The sequence below is a fragment of the Triplophysa dalaica genome, chromosome 16 (assembly GCF_015846415.1).
Source record: "Triplophysa dalaica isolate WHDGS20190420 chromosome 16, ASM1584641v1, whole genome shotgun sequence".
Lineage (NCBI taxonomy): Eukaryota > Metazoa > Chordata > Actinopteri > Cypriniformes > Nemacheilidae > Triplophysa > Triplophysa dalaica.
The window spans coordinates 3,679,811-3,702,263 of NC_079557.1; the positions used below are offsets into that span (position 1 = coordinate 3,679,811).

The window sequence follows — 22,453 nt, forward strand, 5'->3', positions numbered from 1 at the left end:
TAGCTACGTTCTTTGAAACTATACTTTTTTTTTACATTCTCACATGAAAAAATACAGGAGTATAGTATTTATTATAGCACTCTGTGGAGTACATTTCCTAGATACTGTACTGTTTTTTTACTTTTCCACAGTAAATGTTAAAGTATACTACAAGATTCCATTCCATTTTCTACCGCTTATCCGAACTACCTCGGGTCACAGGGAGCCTGTGCCTATCTCAGGAGTCATCGGGCATCAAGGCAGGATACACCCTGGATGGAGTGCCAACCCATCGCAGGGCACACACACTCACTCACTCATTCACTCACGCACTCACACCCTACGGACAATTTTTCCAGAGATGCCAATCAACCTACCATGCATGTCTTTGGACCAGGGGAGGAAACCGGAGTACCCGGAGGAAACCCCCGAGGCACGGGGAGAACATGCAAACTCCACACACACAAGTCGGAAGCGGGAATCGAACCCCCAACCCTGGAGGTGTGAGGCGAATGTGCTAACCACTAAGTACTACAAGATAAAGTGTATAATTTTCTATAGCTACATGATACTCTAGTATATGTTAATACAGTGTGATGATTACCATATTATTCTACAGCTGTACTATAAAATATATACTATTTGCTATAGTAACTACTCAAACAGAATTTTTATGTGATACACCTAAATATGTGTTATTGACTAATGTTTTAAATAGAGAAGTTTAAAACAATGTAATACAATACCATTATCCTTGTGTTGTTTATTTATTATTTTTATTACATAAGATTTATATTTAATAGCTACTTTTAGTTAGCTGCTCCCCAACACTGGACATAATGTCTGAATCATATGATCTATAAAAAGGACAAAAGAGGAGTCTACTTGAGATAAATGTCAACATTTGCCTTTTATGTGTTAGTTGGGTGTTGTTGAATATTCCATTTATTCCCTTTGAGGATTTAATGTTCATTGTCACTGATTCATTTACAACAAAGCAACCAAACCTGGCAATATCTCTGAATTCCCTGAGTACTAAACTGTTTTTAGTTTACTAGTCCGACTAGAACAGCAGATGGAATTTCTGTAATCACTACCGGTAAAGGAGAATAAATTGAGTAATGTTATAGTTTTGAGCACAGGTGTCTTTTTTTAAATAATCATATTAATATGAGCATCTGAAAGAACTGTCATTTAACCAGGTATGCTATTTTCTCAGTCAACATGGTCCCAACTAATCTGTAGTCAGCTATTATACATTATTGTTTAATGAACATATTTTAGCTGTTAAGGTTGCTTTATGTGTTTGTAATATTAAGAAATGATTTAGTAAATCATTCACTTTCCATAAGCCTTTAAAGAGAACCAAGATTATCAGATACAAGCACAACCATGTGCCATGACACATGCCAAGATAACATGAGATTACTCTTGAGGTTTCACTCTTTGTGTGCCAGTAATGTAGCAATGTAGCCATTTTGAAAGTAAACGTAATTGTGGACAATCCCATTCTGGCTCCTAGGCCAGATTTGATGTTCTGGCTCTGTATGGAACACAAATAATGAGTCATCTTGATTTCAAGAACTCAAAGATGAATGCAAAGATAATCAATCCATATTTATCTGTCTTATCATTATCACGAGGTCTAGCAGCTTTCTGTTGTAGAATATAATGTGAAATAACAGTATTTCGTCATTCTAGCAGAACAAATACGTATATTAAATTCAATCAATACTAAAGTTGCAGATATAGTGAAACAGACATGTTTTCCAATCTACTCTCGGTTATTAAGATTTCTCATGCAGATTCATCTTGAAGACTGAGACAATAGGAAGGTGCCAAAGACCTCAAGTAACCTGCCCAGGAGATCATTATCTGGAGGAAAGGTCAAGTCATTTTGTTGCTTTAGACACCCAGTCCAGCTGTTAACATGTACAGCCAACAACTGTCGATTCATTTAGCACAGCGAGTCATGTAATGTTTCGGACAGTTTTTGTGGGTAGTGAGGAAATAATGGAAAACATCATTCAGATAGTTCTGCTTTATTCTTATAGCAAAACAAGTTTTGAGTTGAAACGGCTGAAAATAAGACAAAAGACAGAAGTTGATGCACATATTTCTTCAATTCACTGTTTAAAGATCTTAATCTTAAAATCGATTTTGTTTGGATTGTTTGTTTGTTTGGATTCTTTGGACATGCTTGGAATGATTTGGATCATGCTCGAGCCACTGTTGGAGCTGTAAGGTATGAGGACAGAAATGTTGAAAAACACTGATTATTTCATAATTCTAACTATAAAGTTATGCAAGTGTCCTGTAAGCTGGCAGAGAGGTTGGCACTAGCGTTTCCCTATAAAACTGAGTAATTCTTCAGTTATGAGATCAGCGTTCCTGCTGAAGGGAAATACTGTGCCTGTCACTTTCATTATCCACTCTCATTGCCTCAGGCCCATCAAAGGGAAGCAGAACGTATGGTTTTTATTATCAGATCTCAGAGTTAAACCTCATAAGCAATGATAATAAAAGTAAGGATAAATGAGTAAACAAGAAAAAAGAGCAGAAGAAATGCTGAGTAAAGCGGAGTGTGACAGACACGTCAACCCTGTTTAATCAGATTCAGGGGGAAAGTTCAGGTCACAGTGTGAATTGAGTCAGGCATTTATCATGAGTTATAAGTTTTGTTTATAAGCATAGCAAAATATAGCCTCCTATCTAGTGAGGATTGCAAAATCTCCCAACTTTAATAAAAATGTTTATATAGTGACTAAGGAAACAAAAAAAGCTCACAACACATAAAGTGGTAGACCGCATTGTACAGTATGTGCCATTTAACTTTGATATATAAAGTAAATCAGCGTTGACCCTTGAATTTACAGTACCAAGCACGTAGAGGTAAATAACTTTATTCAAGGTAAATTAAGGTTTCTAGGTGTTAATATTTTTGGATTTGTATTGATTTGTACTGCATCAACTCCTAACTTATAGTATCCTTAATTATGTATTTTTTATGAAATACACCCTTATGTTCTGCTGGGAAGGGGTCATACTTGTATCTGCTGCATGCGAGCTCCCTCTAGTGGACAAATGCGTCAATGCATAGTCAGTTTCTTCAAATTCGCTTATGTTGTTTACAGTAAACTGACTGGAATTTCTGTATTTGTGTTCTCTCTCCCTTTTTCTCTGTGTCTCTCTCACTGACACACGCATACACACACAATAACTCACTCTCTCCCTGGTACTACAGAGAACAATGGAACAATGGTTCTCTTCTGTGGTCCAGCCTGGCATCTCAGCTGAGGCTCTACCCCTCACAGAGCGCTGTAATGCTGCACACCGCGGAAGATGAGCGAGTTGAGACGGTCAACATCAAGCTCTTATCGGCCGAGGCCACGATGGATAAGGGTAGGACAATGATCTTAATGGGTTTTTAAAGAATAGTGTGTTTTTAATTGATCCAAAATAGCCTGAGAGAAACTTTAAAGATGACGATTTATGAGTAAGTAAATGGAGCGTTCGACTAATGACGTTTTCTAAGCAATTGTTTTCCTTGTGTATAATTGCTATTCTGTATAAAACACAATAGAATACAAGAGTTATTAAACCTCTCTCTCATACTTGTATTATTATTATGGTTTTGTGTAATGGTGTCCCTAAACAAGAAATTGTCAAATTCACTTATCAAATTAAATTTTCGTTGATTGTTTGATGTACGAATTATGTAGACTATAAGTTTTAATAGTCTTTACGCAGTGGTTGTCCTGTTTAAAGTGTATTAACAGCTGTTGCGCTCCTTGGAATGACGCAGAATCAGGGCGGTGACGATGACCATAACAGACTGACATTTGCCCTTTTGAGATGATCTTTTTGGTTTATTGGTAAAACAAACAGCGACCAATAATGTCAATTAAATTATTTATTACCTTATTTTTACAATATTTTTAATAAAGACTTATTTTTTCCAGGCGTTTACGAAGTAGAACCTCTTACAAAAACTTCACATAACACACCCTCAACATTAAAAACTCTGAAATCTTAAATTTGAAGCAACGGTATCAAACTGTTGGTATCATAAAAATATATAATTAAATGGCTTTTATACATGCCAAAACGATAAAGATGTTTCTCAATACACCATAGTATACTAAAGAGTTCATGTATTTCGACGAAACAATAACACTTAAGAGTTTAAAGCTCCCGGGCTCCTCCAGTTTCCCAGCATTCAGCGCTAGTCCCGCCTCCATCCAGCTCGCCCCGTGATTGGACGGCTGCGGTTCTTTTCCGGTTACACCTGCTCAGCCCACCAGGAAGTGCAGGGCGATAAATCCCAAAGTAATAATCCCCTTTACCTGGAACCGTACAAACATTATGATGCAGTTCTTTCGGGGGAAGCCCTTTGTTTAGCAGAACGCAATCGATGCATCTTTTCAGCGCGTGACACGCAATTAATGCAGGGTCAAAAATATACCGTCAACTCCCTGCAGGTTGGGGTTATTGTTTTCCTCCTGTGTAGCGTTTAGTTTTTTGCGATCCTAACCTCCCTCCGGCAATGGGATGCTGTGGAAGCGCAGAGGTAAGCGACGACGCTTGCGATCTTTCGTTGGCGCGAATGTATCGAATTTCCCGCGGAAGGGTTGATACATTGTTTCGAATGTTGGTAACATTATCTCGCACGATGTGATACATTGTTTCGCGGCTGACGGGCCGGTGAAGTGCTGTGAGGTCGCTTGCTCGGCATGTAATCCTATTATTGTGTCTTTCGCGCGTAGCATTGTGTGTGTGCGCAACAAATATGTGAGGGTTTCGTTTTTGCGTCAAATACAAATAAGGTCTTTGATTTTTGTTGCACAATGATGCACAATACACTTATGTGGTGTGTTAGTAAACAAGCTCGCCGTGTTTCCAGAGGGACTGCTGAGCTTTACTGTCAACACGAGCTGTTTTACTGCGGTTGTCAAACACACGGCCAACAAACATATTATGTTTTTGTTAGAATCTATTAATTTTAATATTGTTTAGGATTGTTGCTTTAATGTGATTACACTTATGCTTTGGACAACACTTATGAGGCCTTAACCTTAGTTTACTCTTTATTAACTGATTCTTTGGCTTGTTATGATAAGCAACATTGTTATGACTGCTAGTTCAAGCATGTCTATGCTGTATTTTTGTATTTCAGAGGGCAAAAAGAGAATGGAAACCATTGGAGGACCGAAGCTGTACAGATCTGCCATGGTTCCTGCTGTTTGCATTGTTCTGTGGAGGAATGGTAGGGCTTCAATTAACTTGATGCATGCATTATATCAAGTTCATATACATTTTTCTCTGGATTGCTGTCTTTGTTATTGTTATATATTAACAAACGCAAGTGCTGAATACCGGTGATATGCTTAATTTGTGATTATATTCTAGAGCTGATTACTGTCATTGCGACTGTGATTAATGCATGTACATGAAATAATATGAAATGTATCACAGACACAGTGTCTTGGTCTATAATAAGTCATTTGAGCACTGTTTTTATGAAAATGCTGAAGCACCAGATGTTTTTTACAATATATAATTAGGTCTTTAAATGTGAAATTAATCACATAATAGCTTTAGGGAATGTGTTCAGGGGTTGCTTGATAAACTGACATGACTATTATTTGCCTCTTTTTACATGAAGAAGTTAACAGGCTTTCCATGGGTATTAAACACAAATTAGGACATTTTCAAGCCTAGAAAATCACAGATACGTGTCCTGTGCGTACCAATATTTTTCAAATCAGAGTTATGTCTGATTTGAGAGTAAAAATGTATGTTTAAAGGATCACCCAAAGTTCACCCGAAAATAAATATTCTGTCATCACCCTCATGATGACATGAGGGCCAATGTTGTTTGGTTACTAAAGTTCTTTAACAGATCATCTTTTTGTTCTACAGAAGAAAGTTGTACATGGTCGGAATGACATGAGGGTCAAGAAATGATCAAAGAACTTTCATTTTTGGATGAACTATCCTTTTAAACATTTGGAAAAGTCATCAGAACTCATTTGCTTTATTAAACATCAAATCTGATGTCAGTGATTATGTTGTGTTGTGCTGCAGATTTGTACAGTCATTGTCTACAGAAAAAAATCTTTTCTCTTGTTAGGAGACAGTGAATGTGTGTTTTATGCAGAGATGCTCAAATTAAATAGCAAATAAAGCGATTTATTGACATCTCCGGTGAATCCGGTTTTAGCCTTTGTTAAAGATAAAACAATTCTAACTCTTTACCTTTAGTAGTGTATTGTTCAAACTCTTCTCGTGATTAATGCTGATTCACTCTGATTCCAGTGTGCCATATGCGGGTTCACCATCGCGACGGGCGGCGCATCACGGCTGTTATTTGGATATGACAGCTACGGCAACACGTGCGGCCAAAGCAACGAGCCATTAGAAGGTGTACGCCTGAGTGGCCTGGACCACAGTGACAGAAAGTGAGTGGACTCATCTTTTTCATACCCTCATATTTCCCATCACCTCCTTTTCAAACGGTCGCTGTTAAAATCAGAGGTAGTTGGCTTTTTTGCCCTTCGATTATCACATCAATGCAAATGTCAAACCTCTGTCGCTTCAGACAGAGATGGCAGAGGACTATTTCAGCTGCATGAGCCTTGAATAATTTAGCACGGGCCCCGAGGACGAGTGCTGTCACAGCGTGCGGCCCTTAATGGCTGTTAGCCTGCAGGAAAGACAGGTAATTTGGGCCATTTTATTTTCGTTGCTGTCAAATTACTTTTTTCCGTTCTTCATTCTGGCCGAGCTGAATTATGCGAGGCTCTTTAGAGATGGTCTTGAGATCTGACTCATCATTCTGAAGCACAGCTATTCATTTAGTGCAGATTCAATGGCTTGTCGGAGCACAAGCGAACTTGATATTGGCTTGAAAAGGGCTTGCTTGAGCTGTCAGAGGGATGACAGTGCTGGCGTAGAGCTTATGATGTACCACTGTATTAATGATGTTTTAAGGGTCTGTGCGAGCACTTTCACGTCAGAGGTTTTGGAGAAGATTTGAGTTTATTTGGTTTGTTTGATGGTTGTGAAAGCTGGAGTAGCGGTGATCTTCATTATTTATTATTTTGTCCTCAGTTAATATGAAATAACTGCATGATAAAGTTTGATACTTCATTGTAGTTATACTGTTCTGTTTGGTTTATGATGACGTTTAGATCCACAGAAGTAAAATGTTTTTGTCACTTTTTCAATATTACTATTTGATGCGTGTATTAAAATAATTAAAGCTTTGATTTTGAAAGCAAACTTGTTTCTTCTTTATCAGTATTAATGTTAAGCTGGCACAGGTCTGAGACTGAGTTAATAATTTGATGTTGTTCCACACATATTAGACATATAAATTATAGTAATAGTTTAATAATTGTCTTAACTCATGTTTATAGGGTCAGCATTTTTATAGGACCCTTGAGCAATTCACAGGATCGTTTTTCGATATAGACCCCAGCTAATGTCTATTCATATTCTTTATATGCAACATCTTACATTTACACATATTTCTGTATTTTAATGTCCGATTGGGAACCACATAATTCAAAGTTGATTAAAAAACAATAATTAAATTGGTGTAATAACAAAAAAATCCCTTCGTATTTTTAATCTCCAGTTGTGTTGGCATGTGGGTGGTGTCATACCGAGGTGTTTGTTTTCTCATCTTTTTTCTCTGTCATAGCCATTCAGCTGTGAATGATTCCTTCATTTACTCGTGTCATTAAAGCTTAAGAGGTGGATGTGATAAAAATCACATCGAGTGAGGATTTCCTTCTTCTCATTTTAGCTTAACTCGCACAAACACAAAGAGGCTGGAGAAGTGCAAGGATGAGCACTGCACTAACTCTCTCTCACATACACACAAACGCACACACTGGTGTGTGGGCCCATTGCCTGCATTTATAATAAGCGTGTGTGACTGAAGAACGTTCAGATTTGGCTGTGGACATTAACTCTTCGTCTTGACATTTACCATGTTTAATCGCATGTTTAATCGCAATTATGAGGTTCATGAAGAAGATTTGACATCTGACTTGTGCCTGCTATATTGATGAAGCTTTTATTGACTAGATTAGCACTGTTTAGTCTTGTTTTTCAGAAAAAACAATTGGACTGATTTAGTCCAGTATTTTATGCATATATTTAACTAGTTTATTTTGGATATTTGAATGTATTAAATTATATTAATGAATGATATTTCCATTTTCTAACTGTATGTTTGTTCATATCAAAAATGTCTTGTACATTTCAGGGATGGGTTACACTAGTTGACTTGGGTTAAGATAATTGATGACTATATAGATAACCATATTAGCACCCACATCCAACAGATTATGCTTTATGTTTATTCAAAGCATGTGTGCTGAAGTTACACATTTAAAAATGGGTAAGGTTTATAAATGTGAATGGATTTTACAGCCGATCAAATTTTTTATTGTTTATTAGCTGAAAAAATGGCTATATATATATATATATGGCAATATCATAGATTGTATCATTTTGGTGTTTTCCCACTGTTCTACTAAATTTATAATACATTTTCAAAGTTAAAACTATAGTTATCGTCTTTTGCGTGAACAGACCTTTATTTTACAGACGTCCTTTTTTTGTGTGTTTATTTAGGTTCATTTTTTTATTTTTAGCTGTTTTGGTTTGAAGGAGAGGCGATGCAGGTTTTCAGTGAGTGCGAGTTGTCTTTAAATTAATTTGTCTTTAAAGTGCCATGTTGACAGCACACCATATCAAACACCTTATGTAAAGATGGAAGAGTCACTGATATTCACAGTAGTTACAAATGCAGCCGGTCTCTCACATTCACTTGTTTTTGTCAAGCATGGTAATGTTGTAGTGGGAAAAAAGTGCATGCTGGGGTGTCAAAAGATAGACGGAGTTAGCAAGCTAATAATGTTAGCCGAGCAAAGTTCATCAGGCTTATGCAATTAGTTGACTTTTACTTTCTCAGCAGCCTGGTCCCTCTTCACGTAATCCCTCACTTTATCCATCTCTGTTTAATGGGGTTATATGCTATCTTTACCTTTCATCTGCATTCATTGTATTTATAAAATGCTGTTAAGCCCTCAGTGAGTTTTGGCTCAGCTGATTTTGGGTTGGATGGGTTTGTTTATGTTCATTGCCCTTGTGGACAGCATGGAAGTTATGTATTTTACAGGCCAACATTGAGACTCTTAAAGGGATTGTTTACTTGAAAATGAAAATTCTGTCATCTTTTAGTCAACCTCTTGTGATTTCAAACCTTTATGACTTTCTGTATTCCCAAAATACACAGGGAGCTATTTGGAAGAAAGTAAACACCCCATTCACTTCTTTTGTATGGACACAAAACCAATGCAAAAAACTGGTTGCCGGTTAACAACATTCTTTATATTTTCTACTTTTTTTTTGCGGAAGAAAGAAAGACGTACAGTTTTTAAATGACGAGAGGGTGAATAAATGATGACAAAATGTTCATTTTTGTGAACTGTCACTTTATTGGAGCCTCATTCTACAAGCATTTTATTCATTATATTTTTCCTTAAAATGTCCTATTTAATGTTGTTGTTTCAAACAAATAGTGTCTGTAATTCTCTGTATTTAAAGGGATAGTTCACCCTAGAATGAAAATTCTGGCATGAGTTTCTCAACCCTCAAGTTTTTCAAAATTCTGCCTCAACTTGACGATGAGTAATTCATGACAGAATTTTGGGGTGAACTATCCCTTTAAAGATGACCACACTTCTATCAAAGCCTCTACAATAGACCAATCTGAAGAAAGGGGCTTGACAGCAAACAGCCTTGTCTTAAACCAGTGTTTCGTGAGGCTCTTTGCTGATGCTTAAGTCTTTTTTTCCTCAAACGCGTACGTCACCTGCTCCTGACAGTCTGTTTTTGTGCTGAGCACACAAGACAATAGGCCCCTCGTCCCGGCGTGGGCGCGGTGCCTGATTCACACCGCATGAAAGCTGAAGTAAAGCCACAGGCACAGAGGAGGCTTGGCTCGTACACAAGCTCTCGGTTCCTGCCTGCCAAAAGACTGGGCTGAACGGTCCTGTGACAAACAAAATCTGCTGTTCGATGTCGATTTTATCGCACAATGCTGCGTTCTAAGTCCCACGGCATAACTATTTGATCATCGTTAAATGCCCCTGCTGTCTAGAAACGAGAGCAAATGGAGTTCAATTTGTTGTTGTGTTGTCCACAGGTACGTCTTTTTCCTGGATCCATGCAACATAGACATCATCCAGAGGAAGATCAAGTCCATGGCGCTGTGCGTGTCACAATGTCCCACAGAAGAACTGGCGACTTACAGCGACCTCAAGAGGTTTGCCATGATGAATGGTGAGTCCGTCACTTTGTTTTGGACATGTGAAATATAATAATCTTTTCTGGCTGCTCCCTTTAATGGACAAATACTTCCCATGACATCATGGCACCAGCATCCTTCTTTTTTTGTGCTCGATGCAAGGGCTCTCCAGAAGCACATATAGAATAAATATTCGTATCCAGGGGTGTTGAAGCGGAAGACGCGTTCAGGGCTGAGATAACTGAACAAAAGTTGTACTGAAAGGTTGTTCTGTTGACAGTCTGTAGGGATTGACACATTCCATCTGACACTAATGGACTGTACAAATAACGTCTTTGTTTCTCTTCAGTTCACTGTTTTTTTGTGTATGAATTGTTCATTATTCCTCTGGAATTTACATCCATGTTTAATGAATACGGAGTCATGCTTGTGTAGAACAGCATTTACATTTTGTGTGTTAGCTATGTTAAGAGATGATAAAGGGATGGTTTGTCTAAAAACATAAATTCTTTCATCATTTATTTACTGTTATGTCCCTCAAAACCTGTATATGGCTCTTTCTTCAGTGAAACACAAAAGAAGATAGTTTAAGAAATGTCACCGTGGTTTTGTGTCCGTACAATGGAAGTCGAGGGGGGGGTCAGTGTGGTTTGGTTAGCAACGTTCTTCAAAGTTTTATATTTTATGTTCTACAGAAGAAAGCCATAGTTTTGGAATTAAGTTTCAAGGTTATTTCAAGTTTATTTGTCATATGTTCAGATGTCAGTGACTATATGTACATTGAAATGATTTTGTGAAGACATCTAGCAATACAGTAGTAAAAAGTCAAAGTCTGCTTTGTCAAGTCTGCCACAGTACATACCTATAGAGGATTGAAATTGTGTCACTCTTAGACCCATGACAGATTATACATGATGTCAAATACAACAATTACAAGCAGGAATATTTCAAAAAATATATATATAAAGAGAGCCAAGGAAAAAAGCAAACACTGTTAAAGAGAAGCGACAGGGGAAGAAAAAGATACTGTATATGTATAAATATTTACAGCATAACAATTAACTGCAAATGTGGATAACTATAGAGAGTACTTACAATAAAAATCTACAGTAGTTAAGGGTGTATTTCTGTATTTTTAGTTTACTTGAATGAAAACGTTCCTTTTCATTTAAATCAAATGTTGCCTCAAAAATAAACTGAAGTTTAAAGCAGTAAAATTATAATAATAAACAAGAAATAAAATAAAATAAAACTAAAATAAAATGTATTAATTTTATATAGCAACATTAAAAATAAAATATATAATACATTATAAAATGACCAAAGCACATAGCAAAATTCCTAAAACTAACTAAAATTAACACCAAAATTAAAATAAAAATAAAAGCGAATTTGAAATAAAAACTACTTTAAAACTAAAATATCTACATAAAGAATTGAAAGTGCAGGTGCTGAATGAGAGTGAATAAATGATTTATTTTAATTTTTGTTCAAACCATCCTTTCATACAAGCATGAGGTGTTTTTTTTTCTGGCATGGATGGATCATGTCATATGCCAGATGCATCTGTTTCATAATCTTTTCTTTTTCTTAGGGTCTGAACTTTGTTCCTATGAGTTACCTGGTCACAAGTATCCGTCACTTCCCGAGCGCTTCGAAAAGTGTCCCAAACTTCCAGTGCCAGAGAGGTATTTAAAAACCCTTCGCTAACAAACTGTCCTGTCAATCAAATCTCCTCTTCCTCCTTCATCTCCTCTATCCCCTGGCCCTTTCTATCTCTGCAGCAAAGCTCTTCCGGTGTTTAACCGCTGCACGCCGGTGGACATATCCTGCTATGCTAAGTTTGCTGAAGCGGTGGTCACATTTGTTAGTGATAACAGCATGTTAAACAGGCTGATCGCCGGGGTGGCGGCCAGCAAAGAGATTATTGTTGGACTCTGTCTGCTGGCGCTAGGTAACCGTCTTCTCTCTCTGGCTGTTGCACGATTTATTGCATTTTCTGATCATTTTGTAAAATGATCTTCAATTAAAGTGGATAATTGCATTCCCCTCATATCTATATCAGATCGAGGATAGATATCTTCTGTGCTATTTAGCATTGACAATCCGAAATGTAAATCTCTGTATTATAATTATTTCAAGCTAATGGCCCGTGAGAGTTAGTGTCTTGTCAACCCTTAAAGACAAAATTAAACTGCATTCACAATACATTCAATGGCATTCTGTAACTTTTTGTTTAAAGTTTGTTTTCATGTTGTCTTTAATTCCGCTGACACAAGCATTGATATGTTTGTGTCTGAAGCGTGTTGCTTTAACTCCTGGTCCTGTTTTGTGCATGTCACAGTTCTGTCCATGATCCTCATGGTGATAATCCGTTACATCTCTGCTGTCCTGGTTTGGATTCTGACTGCTCTGGTGATTCTGGGTTCTCTGGGCAAGTCTGCTTTCTTCTGCTTTTCTTTTTTCTCCTCTTAAGCTGTGAACGGCATTCTTCCTTTCTGTTGCACATACTTTATATACGGTTAAGAGTTGATGGCAGAATCGGATCAATTTTGTCATAATTGTGAAGATGTAAGCGTAATTAGAAAAAAACAATCTTCGTAATTCTTTGTATTTAAAAGGATAGTTCACACAAAAATTAACATTTTGTCACGAATGACTCAAAATCAAGTTGTTCCAAACCTGTATACATTTCCTCAATTTTATTCATGACACAATTTTCATTCTGGAAGCCTGTAGAATAGACTAACCTGAAGAAAGATCTGGGCTTGACTACAAACAACACAATATCATGCCATGGTTGAAAATGGTCAGAATGTGTTTTATTATATTTGGCTGATATTTAAACAAAATATCAGTTTAGATCTTTTTAGATAAAAAAGTAGCAAATGTCCTTTTATCTAAGTTTTGAAAATATGTAATATTGTCAATATGTAATATTTATACATAATTTATATATAATATAATATAAAATAAAATTATAAACCAGTTGCTCTCAAACTGGTATGCATGCGCCACCTGGTGGTATGTTACAGGACAATACGGTACATTTCGTTCTTTATTATAATTTTAAATGTCTAAGTACAGAATTTCTTTTAAATGCAGTTTTAATAGTTTCATAAATGCTTGTTTATTTATTTGCAAGATTAGCAGATTCTGTAGCCATCTTTAAGAATCGGCTGAAAACACATCTCTACCCTCAACACCTGACCGATTAGTATGGACTTCTATTTCCTCTCTTCCAATCAAAAAAAACCTTTTGTATACTGTGCTGGGCCATATGAATCCAGTTTTTACTGCACTTTGTTGTCCTTATGCTGTTCCAATTGCCTCTATTGTTTACCTCATTTGTAAGTCGCATTGGATAAAAGAATCTGCTAAATGACTAAATGTAATTTATTTACGGACAGTCGTAACTCATGCGTAACATAAGAACATCACAAACACAGACGACATCAAAACTCTACATCAGTAATAAAATAGAGCAATAAAAACAAACAAATATTTTACAAAACAAAGCATTTTGATGTGCTATGCATATGATTTTCTATGGTAGTGAGCAGGTGGTATGTGTAATGTCTACTTTTGTCTACGATGGTGCTTGTTAAATTACCGATCTGTATTATCATTAACAGTATGTCCAGGACTGGTCTTGCAAACTTGTGAATTTTTTTAATGTAAACTTTGTTCCTCAGGAGGAACAAGTTGTCTCTGGTGGTTGTATGTAGACTATAGAATGACCATGAATGAGACCATGTCTAAGGATTTAAAGGAACCAGAAGATACTAATGGTGGCATGAAGACCCCTAAAAACCACGCTCAAGGCCTACTCATCTATGCCGTTTCAGCCACAGTCTTCACCGTAAGCCCTTATAAAAGGAGGAACTATAATGGCCACTTGTTTTTGTAGGCTTCTTATCTCTGTGCTTTCTGCTCCCGCAGGGGATTTTGTTGCTTCTGATGTTGTTCATGAGGAAGAGGGTGGCCCTGACCATCGCCCTGTTTCACGTTGCGGGGAAAGTGTTTATCCACCTTCCGCTGTTGGCACTGCAACCGTTCTGTACCTTTCTCGCTCTCTCTCTATTCTGGGTCTACTGGATCCTGGTCCTCCTCTTCCTCGGCACCACTGGTAAGATGATGACGTTGGTCACTGTCCTCATTTACTAGCACAAGGTTCTTTAGAGCAATTTTTTAGCACTTCCTTTTCAGATAAAAAAGTTTACAATTGTTCAGACGGTCACAAAGGACAACAATGTCAAAGTCTTCCTTAAAATTTCAAAATCTTGGAAAAGCATATGACACAATTGTGTGATTAGCAGACACGATGAAATTCTTGGCCATAGTTCTCAAATCTCATTCTCACTTGTGTTTTCTAAGTAACTCCCTTAAGTAACTTTCCGATGTTTCATGCAAACTGCAGAATCAAAAAAGGAAGTGAAGAGAAAATTTAAGAAATTGCTTAACTTTGCATTTTCACAGGGAGGCCTAATGTGTAGTAGATTTATAAATAGCATTCTGCTCAAGTCGTTTTCACAGATAATGTGAAAAAATGCTCTTGTTATTTTCATACCTCTGCAAAGACGATCGAGTGATTTTATGCTTATTTTAGAATACGTATTACCATTGTGCTTTGCTTTTAAAGCATACACATCCCAGATTTCACCTTGAGTGCTCTTGTCCACAGGGAACCCAGAGAAGAATGACGACACAGGTCTGGTTGAGTTTAGGCTCACGGGCGGACTGCAGTACATGACCTGGTACCATGCTGTGGGTCTGATATGGATCAGCGAATTTATTCTGGCTTGTCAACAGATGACCGTAGCTGGTGCTGTGGTGACTTACTATTTCACAAGGTCGGTATTGTTCACTCAAATTTTTTGTTTGTTAGAAAATGCTGAAGTGCCACTGATCCATATAAACATTTAGACAACAAAGGCTGATTTTAAAATTTTGCATTAAACCTGAATGCCGTAGCCATTGCAGTCGGTGTTGATGTGTCTACCTTACTCAAAGTAAGTTCTCTTATCTCTCCAGGGACAAAACCAAACTTCCGGTGACGCCCATCCTGTCATCGGTGCTGCGGCTGGTTCGCTATCACCTGGGCACTGTGGCCAAGGGCTCTTTCATCATCACTTTGGTCAAGATCCCACGACTCATTCTAATGTACATCCACAACCAGCTCAAAGGAAAGGTAGAAACACTTTGTCCATATGCTGTGGATCTAAGAAATCTCGATTAATGACATGTGCTTTTTAATGATTTTATAAGAAAAAAGAAGATATATTTTGGCTTAAAGAAAATTATTGAGTCATTAAGATGCTGAATGACAATTTGTGATTACAAGAGCCTCCATTCTAAATACTGTGAAGTGAAAAAATACTCTAGCATATTTAAAATGTAGCATGTTTACTTAATGGTATTTACCTTCATTTATTAAAAAAGTATTACAGTATTCATGATAATGAAAACATCCAGATGACCTCTTAAAGGTCCAATATGTCATTTTTTGAAGGATCTATTGACAAAAATGCAATCTAATATACAAAACTATCTTTAGAGGTGTATACATAATGAAGCGTTATGTTTTTAATATCTTAGAATTAGCTTTTTTATCGACATACACCCCGGTGCCCCTTTGTAGGAATTTGTCATGTGGTTTCTACAGTGGCCCTAAATGGACAAACTGCTCTACGGAGCGTGTTTCCTAAATACGTTATCTCCTTCGGCAAAGAAGCAAAAACGTGACAACATTTTAGTTCTGTATCAGCCACCATTGTGCTTCGAAAGGTTTGGGAGGAGTGAGCTGTTGGTTGCAATTCGCAACCTCACCACTAGATGCCGCTAAATTTCACACATTGGACAAAAAAAATCAGTTACTTCCACTTCTTACTCATCTTAAAATGTTGTTTTAATGCTTATTATTTTGGTGTTTTGTGTTTGGAGTGGATACATTTTGAGGTAACACCGCAAGCTGTCTTTTATGTCCTCCTGGGTTCCACTTACGTGCACAATGTATCATTTACTTGTCCAGGAATCTTGGGGATATAATGAAGCCTAATATATTAGCACTGAATTTACAGAGGCAGATTAGGAGGTTGAAGAATGCTCAATGTTTTAAAAAGATCTTCAACTGCAATGCATTGTGAGTAACGTTTCCTTTTGTTCCATGTACTCGACCGACAGGAAAACGCTTGCGCACGCTGCATGCTAAAGGCTTGTATCTGCTGTCTGTGGTGTTTGGAGAAGTGCCTCAATTTTTTGAATCAGGTGGGTCGGTCAATACACATTTGTGCATTCACATCTGTATGAGAAATTTCAATGGCTCTGTCAACAAATAAATTCACTCAGTTGAATGATAACAGTGTTGTTTAGCTTGTTTGATGGAGCAAAGCACTGGCAACACCACGATAAAGGAGTTGTTTTTCAGGCAACACACATAGAGATAAAATAAATGCCATTAATGGGATGAAAATCACTTGAAAAACGAGTAAAGCGAGCAGATAAACTAAATGGATCTATTATTTTTTCCTGGTACATGAGCAACCTCTGCGTTTTTTCGATTACCTTTGAATCTCTCTTTGTTTCCAGAATGCATATGCGGCGACGGCCATTAACAGCACCAGTTTTTGCACCTCGGCCCGCGATGCCTTTATGATCCTGGTGGAGAACGCTCTTAGGGTGGCGACCATCAACACCGTGGGAGATTTTGTGCTCTTCCTGGGCAAGGTAAAGAAGAGATGCGGTAATGATCTTTGTTAACGTTTCAAAACACAACTCGATTACTCACATGTACGTATTTATACACCGGCAGGTCCTAATTGTGACGTGCACGGCGTTCACTGGCGTGTTAGCGCTGAACTATCAGAGAGATTACACCGAGTGGGTCCTGCCCCTCATCATCGTGTGTCTGTTCGCGTTCCTGGTGGCGCACTGCTTCCTGTCCATCTTCGAGATCGTGGTGGACGTGCTCTTCCTCTGTTTCGCCATTGACACCAAATACAACAACGGCACACCCGGCAGAGAGTTCTATATGGATAAGGCACTGATGGTGAGTCACCACACCGGAGAAAAAAAGGCGCTGTTTGTGCAACGATCTCCCCTGCTGTCATTGGTGTTGGATGAGAGGACCAAAAATAGTCCCATTGTTGAGAACAAACCATCTGGGTTGCGTTTCCGGTTTGGTGTGGATTCATGTTGTTGTTTTATAATGAAGGTTCTCCGCTGGATTTCATGTGTTCATATTTTAAAATTCACAGGATATTCCCTGTGGAAGATGTCCAACATTTTTTGAAAAAGCTTTTAAGCTTAGCTGTTTAACCAAGACAAAAAAAATACTTCCATCACGTGCAAAGCTGGTTTCATATGGTTTCACAATAGTCACTCAAAGTGAGCAAAAGCTTTGATATTGAGAGGAGGACTAGAGCCCTACGGCACGAGTCTTTGGAATACACAAAGACTCACTTCAGTAGAAATAGGTAACTGGTATGATTTCTGCGTATCTTTGGATAAGAGGTGTGCTGGGTTTTTATAGGTGTCAAAAACGATTGGGTAATAGAGCTTGTAAATCTACGTCACGGCGCTTTGAATGTTGCGCCATCTTGAGAGGATCCCTGCAGTGTTTTGTTTTTCTTGTTTGATTAGGAAATTGTAACTATGGTAGGTCCACATATCAAACAAAACAAGTAACGGTTGATATCAAATCAATAACAGCAGTGGAGGATGATCCTCCCAAGATGGCGGCACCACTGAAACATGCAACATAGGGCGTGACGTCAGCTTCACATTCTCTATATATCTCTGCCATATCTGCAGATTATAAAATATGATTAAAGGGACAGTTCACCCAAAATTAAAATTCCTTCGTCGTTTACTCATCCTCATGTCATTCCAAATCTACAGGTGTGGAACAATTAAAACCACCATTTCAAATCTAAATTCTAACATCTAAATTTTAACATCTAATTTCTCATTTTAAAATTGACTATTTATAGGCATGTGTTTAGGTAAAATAGGATATCACCCAAATTTGCATTTGTTTGTAAAAAATTAACTAGTGAAAAAAGCAGAAAAGATGCTCCAGGTCTCAAATACTGCAAAGAAAACCTTTAAGCGATACGACAGTCTTCTCATGTGTCGTGTTATGCTGTCAGTCTTTAACATTTTTGTTGAATGACTTTGTCACTCTTGAGGTTCGAGTAGTGAATAAATGATTTTAGTTTTTGGATGAACTATCCCTTTAACAATGAAATCCAGCTGTACTCCCATTTCTGAAATTATGAACATCTTTCCTGCAGGAGTTTGTGGAGAACAGCAGGAGGTCAATGGCCACGGAGGAGAAGGCTCGCAGCAAGCGCACCCGTCCCAAGGAAGAGGTAGAGTTGACGGAGGTTACGACCATGGTGAGTGGTGATGTGGGCGTGGCAGAGTCAGACTGGCAGGCCTTACAGGAGTTTCACCTGTACTACCTGCTGCTCTGCGTGATGGTGGACTGGATCCTATCAGAGCACGCGCTGGTGGTCTGCCTCACTCAAGACATGATCATCTTTCTGTCTGTGTGCCTGCCCACCTCCACCCTATGTTTCCTGGTCACAATGCTTCAGAACACGCCCATCTCCGCTGCTGCATGCTGAATAATGCTTTCTCACATTCTCTTTCCATCTTCTGTGTCTCATCCGCCCTCATATTTATTGCACTAACAAAACATAAGCATCTATTTTTCAACTTTTTTGTTCTGGTCTTGCCTGTTTCTTTTTTGGACTGTCTTGAACTCATATGGCAGCTATAAACTGTATTTTGACTGTATATCCGGGGCCTTAAAATCACCATGTTGCTGTTTCTTAGCACGTCGTGCCGGACATGAAGTGACACAAATAATGCATGTACGGGACACACAGAGACAAACCTTATAAAATTGTGATTATTCAAGACAGTCTTTCTATTCTCCGTTCTTCTCTCGCCGCGCATGACGTCTCGCACCTGCTTCAGTTTTTGCAATGCAATGTTTTTTTTTGGCATGTCATACTAACCCTTGAAGAAGACTAATGGACGAACTCCTCCAGATGTGCTGTAAATGCTTTTTGGTTAGTCCGTCTTGTTGTTACATGACTTTAATAACACGTTTCTTTTTCGCAGGCTCCCGGGACAAGCTCTGCTTGACCAAAATCAGCCCGTGGGACTTTTTAAAGACATTCCAAAATGTTTATTTTTACCAATGTGTAACATGTTTACTATGGTTTCACTCCAGGGAATACAATATTTTAATAAGAAACTGTAAAAAAAAATGAAATAACAATGTAATGAAGCACTTTATATTGGAGCGCTGCGTATTTTAAAAGCCTGATGCATTTTTCGTAATGATGTCCTTTTTATAAGACTAAACAACCCAGTTGCCATCTAGTGAAACGGTCACCGTTTTTATTATGTACATTTTCATAACAGCCCTTTTTTTAATTGTTTTTTTACGTGTATGAGAAACACGCTACATACATCACTTGTTTTCTTTGTCTTCATACTGAAGCATCCACGCTTTGCAATTTTTTTTTTTTTCGTGATGTTTTTTACAAATTCTTAATTCCAAGTCAACAGGCCACATCCTTGCTTTACTTCTGTGCAAAAAGGTTTGCTGGTTTCCCTCCAATAGAAAAGAGTTTTGTTTGTTTCCGACTCCTCCTTTTTCCTAACTGTTATTTCTGCACGAAACTGGTCAGGTTACCTAATACCTGGAGGAAGATGTAAATGGTCTCACACTACAATCCGAAAGTGACAGTCACACTGACTTGTTTTAAGCTTCTGAACATATTCTTCCTTCAAAGAAACGAAAGGCTGTTTGTAAATCCACAGTGGGACAGTCGTGGTACTGCGACGTGAGTCTCTGACATCTTGTGAATGCTTGTTTTTGATTCTGATAGTTCATTTTAAGCAGACATGTTTATCTTGGATTTGACTGAACTGGATTGATGCTCTATAGTGTAAAGCAGTGATCTCTCCTTGGGTGCAGTCCTGTATCCCACCTGTAGGGGGCATAGCTACATTTTATAACAGCAAACTATTGTCTTTGCTTTTTTGCGAAATGTGTGGTAAGGTCATAGCTGAACTTTTTCTCCCTCTAACCCATGGAGAGTTCAGTTGCATTACGATAAGGAAATTTCAGGAAGCACTGACTTTCATTTCTGCATCTAACTGAAGTCTTCCTTTCACATTTCGAAAAGAAACTTGTATTGTTTTCTGCAAGACGGTGATGTGATATTGACGTTTGGGAAGAGGACAGTCACACAAAACTTACATTTTGCCTTAACCAATCGAGTGAATGTCGCCCCTGGTGGATCACGCAGACTAGTCTAATGCAGTACAGAACTGATATGGAAACGCAGCTTAGGAGCCTTAAACGGATACACTAAAATAACAAACCCATCCAACACCAGAACATGAAGACTTTGTCACGCACAGGGGAATCGTTCATTTATTTCTATTCTTTTGCTAACAAATTTAGATTTAGCAAAAATGTTGTGAATTAATGTAATGTATGTTTTTGTATCGATGTTTTGAACATCTTAATATGGGCTGTTTTGCCTGCATATATATTATTCCATGTTGTTGTGTCTTACATTGGAGGGAAATGTAATGAATTGTGTTATAATGAGATCACGAAGACCTTGCTTTTTTGGGAGGGATTAGAACACAATATCTAAGAGATATTAAGAGCATGAATCGAGAAAAGAGATGTAACATTTGCCACACAAAACTTATGCTCAAAGCATGTTAAGTATTGCACTAAGATGGAATACATTTAAACACAAAAATCTGTAAAAAAAAACGTTTGTAGTTACAATTGTCTCATAGCGCATTCAATATAGAGATGTTTCATAAACGTTGAAGGAAATCTTCTCTGTTTAAGAAAAAAATGGTCTTTTAAATGCTTAACACTACAGTTCGTAGGAACACAACCAGTAGTTTTATCAGGTAACAAATTGATGATGACTGAACAGGGTTTGTGTAAGATGCTCAGCAAAACTGCGACAGAACATTTGTCCAGGTCATATTTGACCAGAAAATCAACAAAAAAAGTTTTGTTTTCTATAAATACAATAAAAAACATTCTTTTGGACCATTAAAATTTTATTTTATGAATTTTGTTATTTTAAAAAGGCACATTCCTCATCACTGCTTTATTTATACTAAAATGTGTAAAAAGTTGAGAAATATTTTCTTTTTAAATTTGAGAATAGTGCTTTACTATTTATGCATTTTTTATATGACCTGAACGTGTTCCTGACACGTTTTGTGTGATGCATCCTGTAATGCTGAACTATGCTCAGTTTTTATTCTAATGTTGTAAAGGAGTGGTCGAGAAAACTAACATTAGATCAGAACAAATGGTTATCTGTGAAATTTGCTTTACTTTGGATGCCAATGTCAAGTAAACATCTGAAACGGATCTTGGTGGCCTCAGACATCAGCTTTGGCTCACAACTCTACATTTTATTGCCAAATGTGCACATAAAAGGAATCGTGACTGTGCACAAACACTAATTGTTTTTGGTCGTGACCTTTTTTCTTTCCTCTCTCAAAATCACTGAACCGGCTTTATTAACAGCCAAGATGTTGTCTGTGTGTATTAGAAAGAAACAGAAGCTGTGTTTAGAGACAGAATCAAGCTAGAAAAAACTCATAACCACTACACACACACATATACACACAATGACCTGCATGCTCCTGACCCGGGACCTTTCTAATTCTTTAAAACAATGAGCCATTTTTGTAGGAACGTGAACCGTTTGGCATTAGAATACATGTGATTTAACACTTATAGAAGAATAGCTTTATTATGCGACAAGCCACTATTTTTTATTTCTTCAAGATGAGATAGCGAGTCTCCTTCAATTTGGGAAACGTCTGTTCTCTCATACGAGGGAATATAAGTGTTTCTATAATGGTCATGGATAGGCAATATATCAGTTCACTCCTCTGGTGTGATATTAGCTCTTAGCTCTTACCTGCAGTGAAGTTGTTTGTAACATTGAACTAAGTTTTTGTTGGTTTGTTTGAATTTTATATCTATGATTTCATATGTATCCTGTTTTTTAAAGTAATAAAATGGGGAAAAAAGGATGATGTTTCTTCAGATTGAAATATTTAGCTGAACAGGTT

The 22,453-nt window shown here is 37.6% G+C and overlaps 1 protein-coding gene across 4 annotated transcripts; it reads left to right on the plus strand.

Moving 5' to 3' along the window:
* Positions 1-3,240: 3,240 nt before the first annotated feature.
* On the plus strand, positions 3,241-22,414 carry slc44a1b (solute carrier family 44 member 1b). 4 transcript variants are annotated; one of them, XM_056769079.1, is made up of 16 exons: positions 3,241-3,381; positions 5,156-5,245; positions 6,298-6,440; positions 10,205-10,341; positions 11,901-11,994; positions 12,091-12,260; positions 12,651-12,740; positions 14,002-14,168; positions 14,249-14,435; positions 14,991-15,159; positions 15,341-15,497; positions 16,490-16,573; positions 16,895-17,032; positions 17,118-17,354; positions 18,601-18,705; positions 19,439-22,414. In XM_056769079.1, exons 1-16 carry the CDS (start codon positions 3,322-3,324, stop codon positions 19,460-19,462), a joined length of 2,052 nt encoding a protein of 683 aa, XP_056625057.1. In that variant the 5' UTR covers positions 3,241-3,321; the 3' UTR covers positions 19,463-22,414. The 4 variants fall into 4 exon arrangements, with proteins under 4 accessions (XP_056625057.1, XP_056625059.1, XP_056625055.1 ...); XM_056769081.1 differs by having other exon boundaries at positions 18,601-18,678; XM_056769077.1 differs by lacking the exon at positions 19,439-22,414 and having other exon boundaries at positions 18,601-19,430.
* Positions 22,415-22,453: the final 39 nt, after the last annotated feature.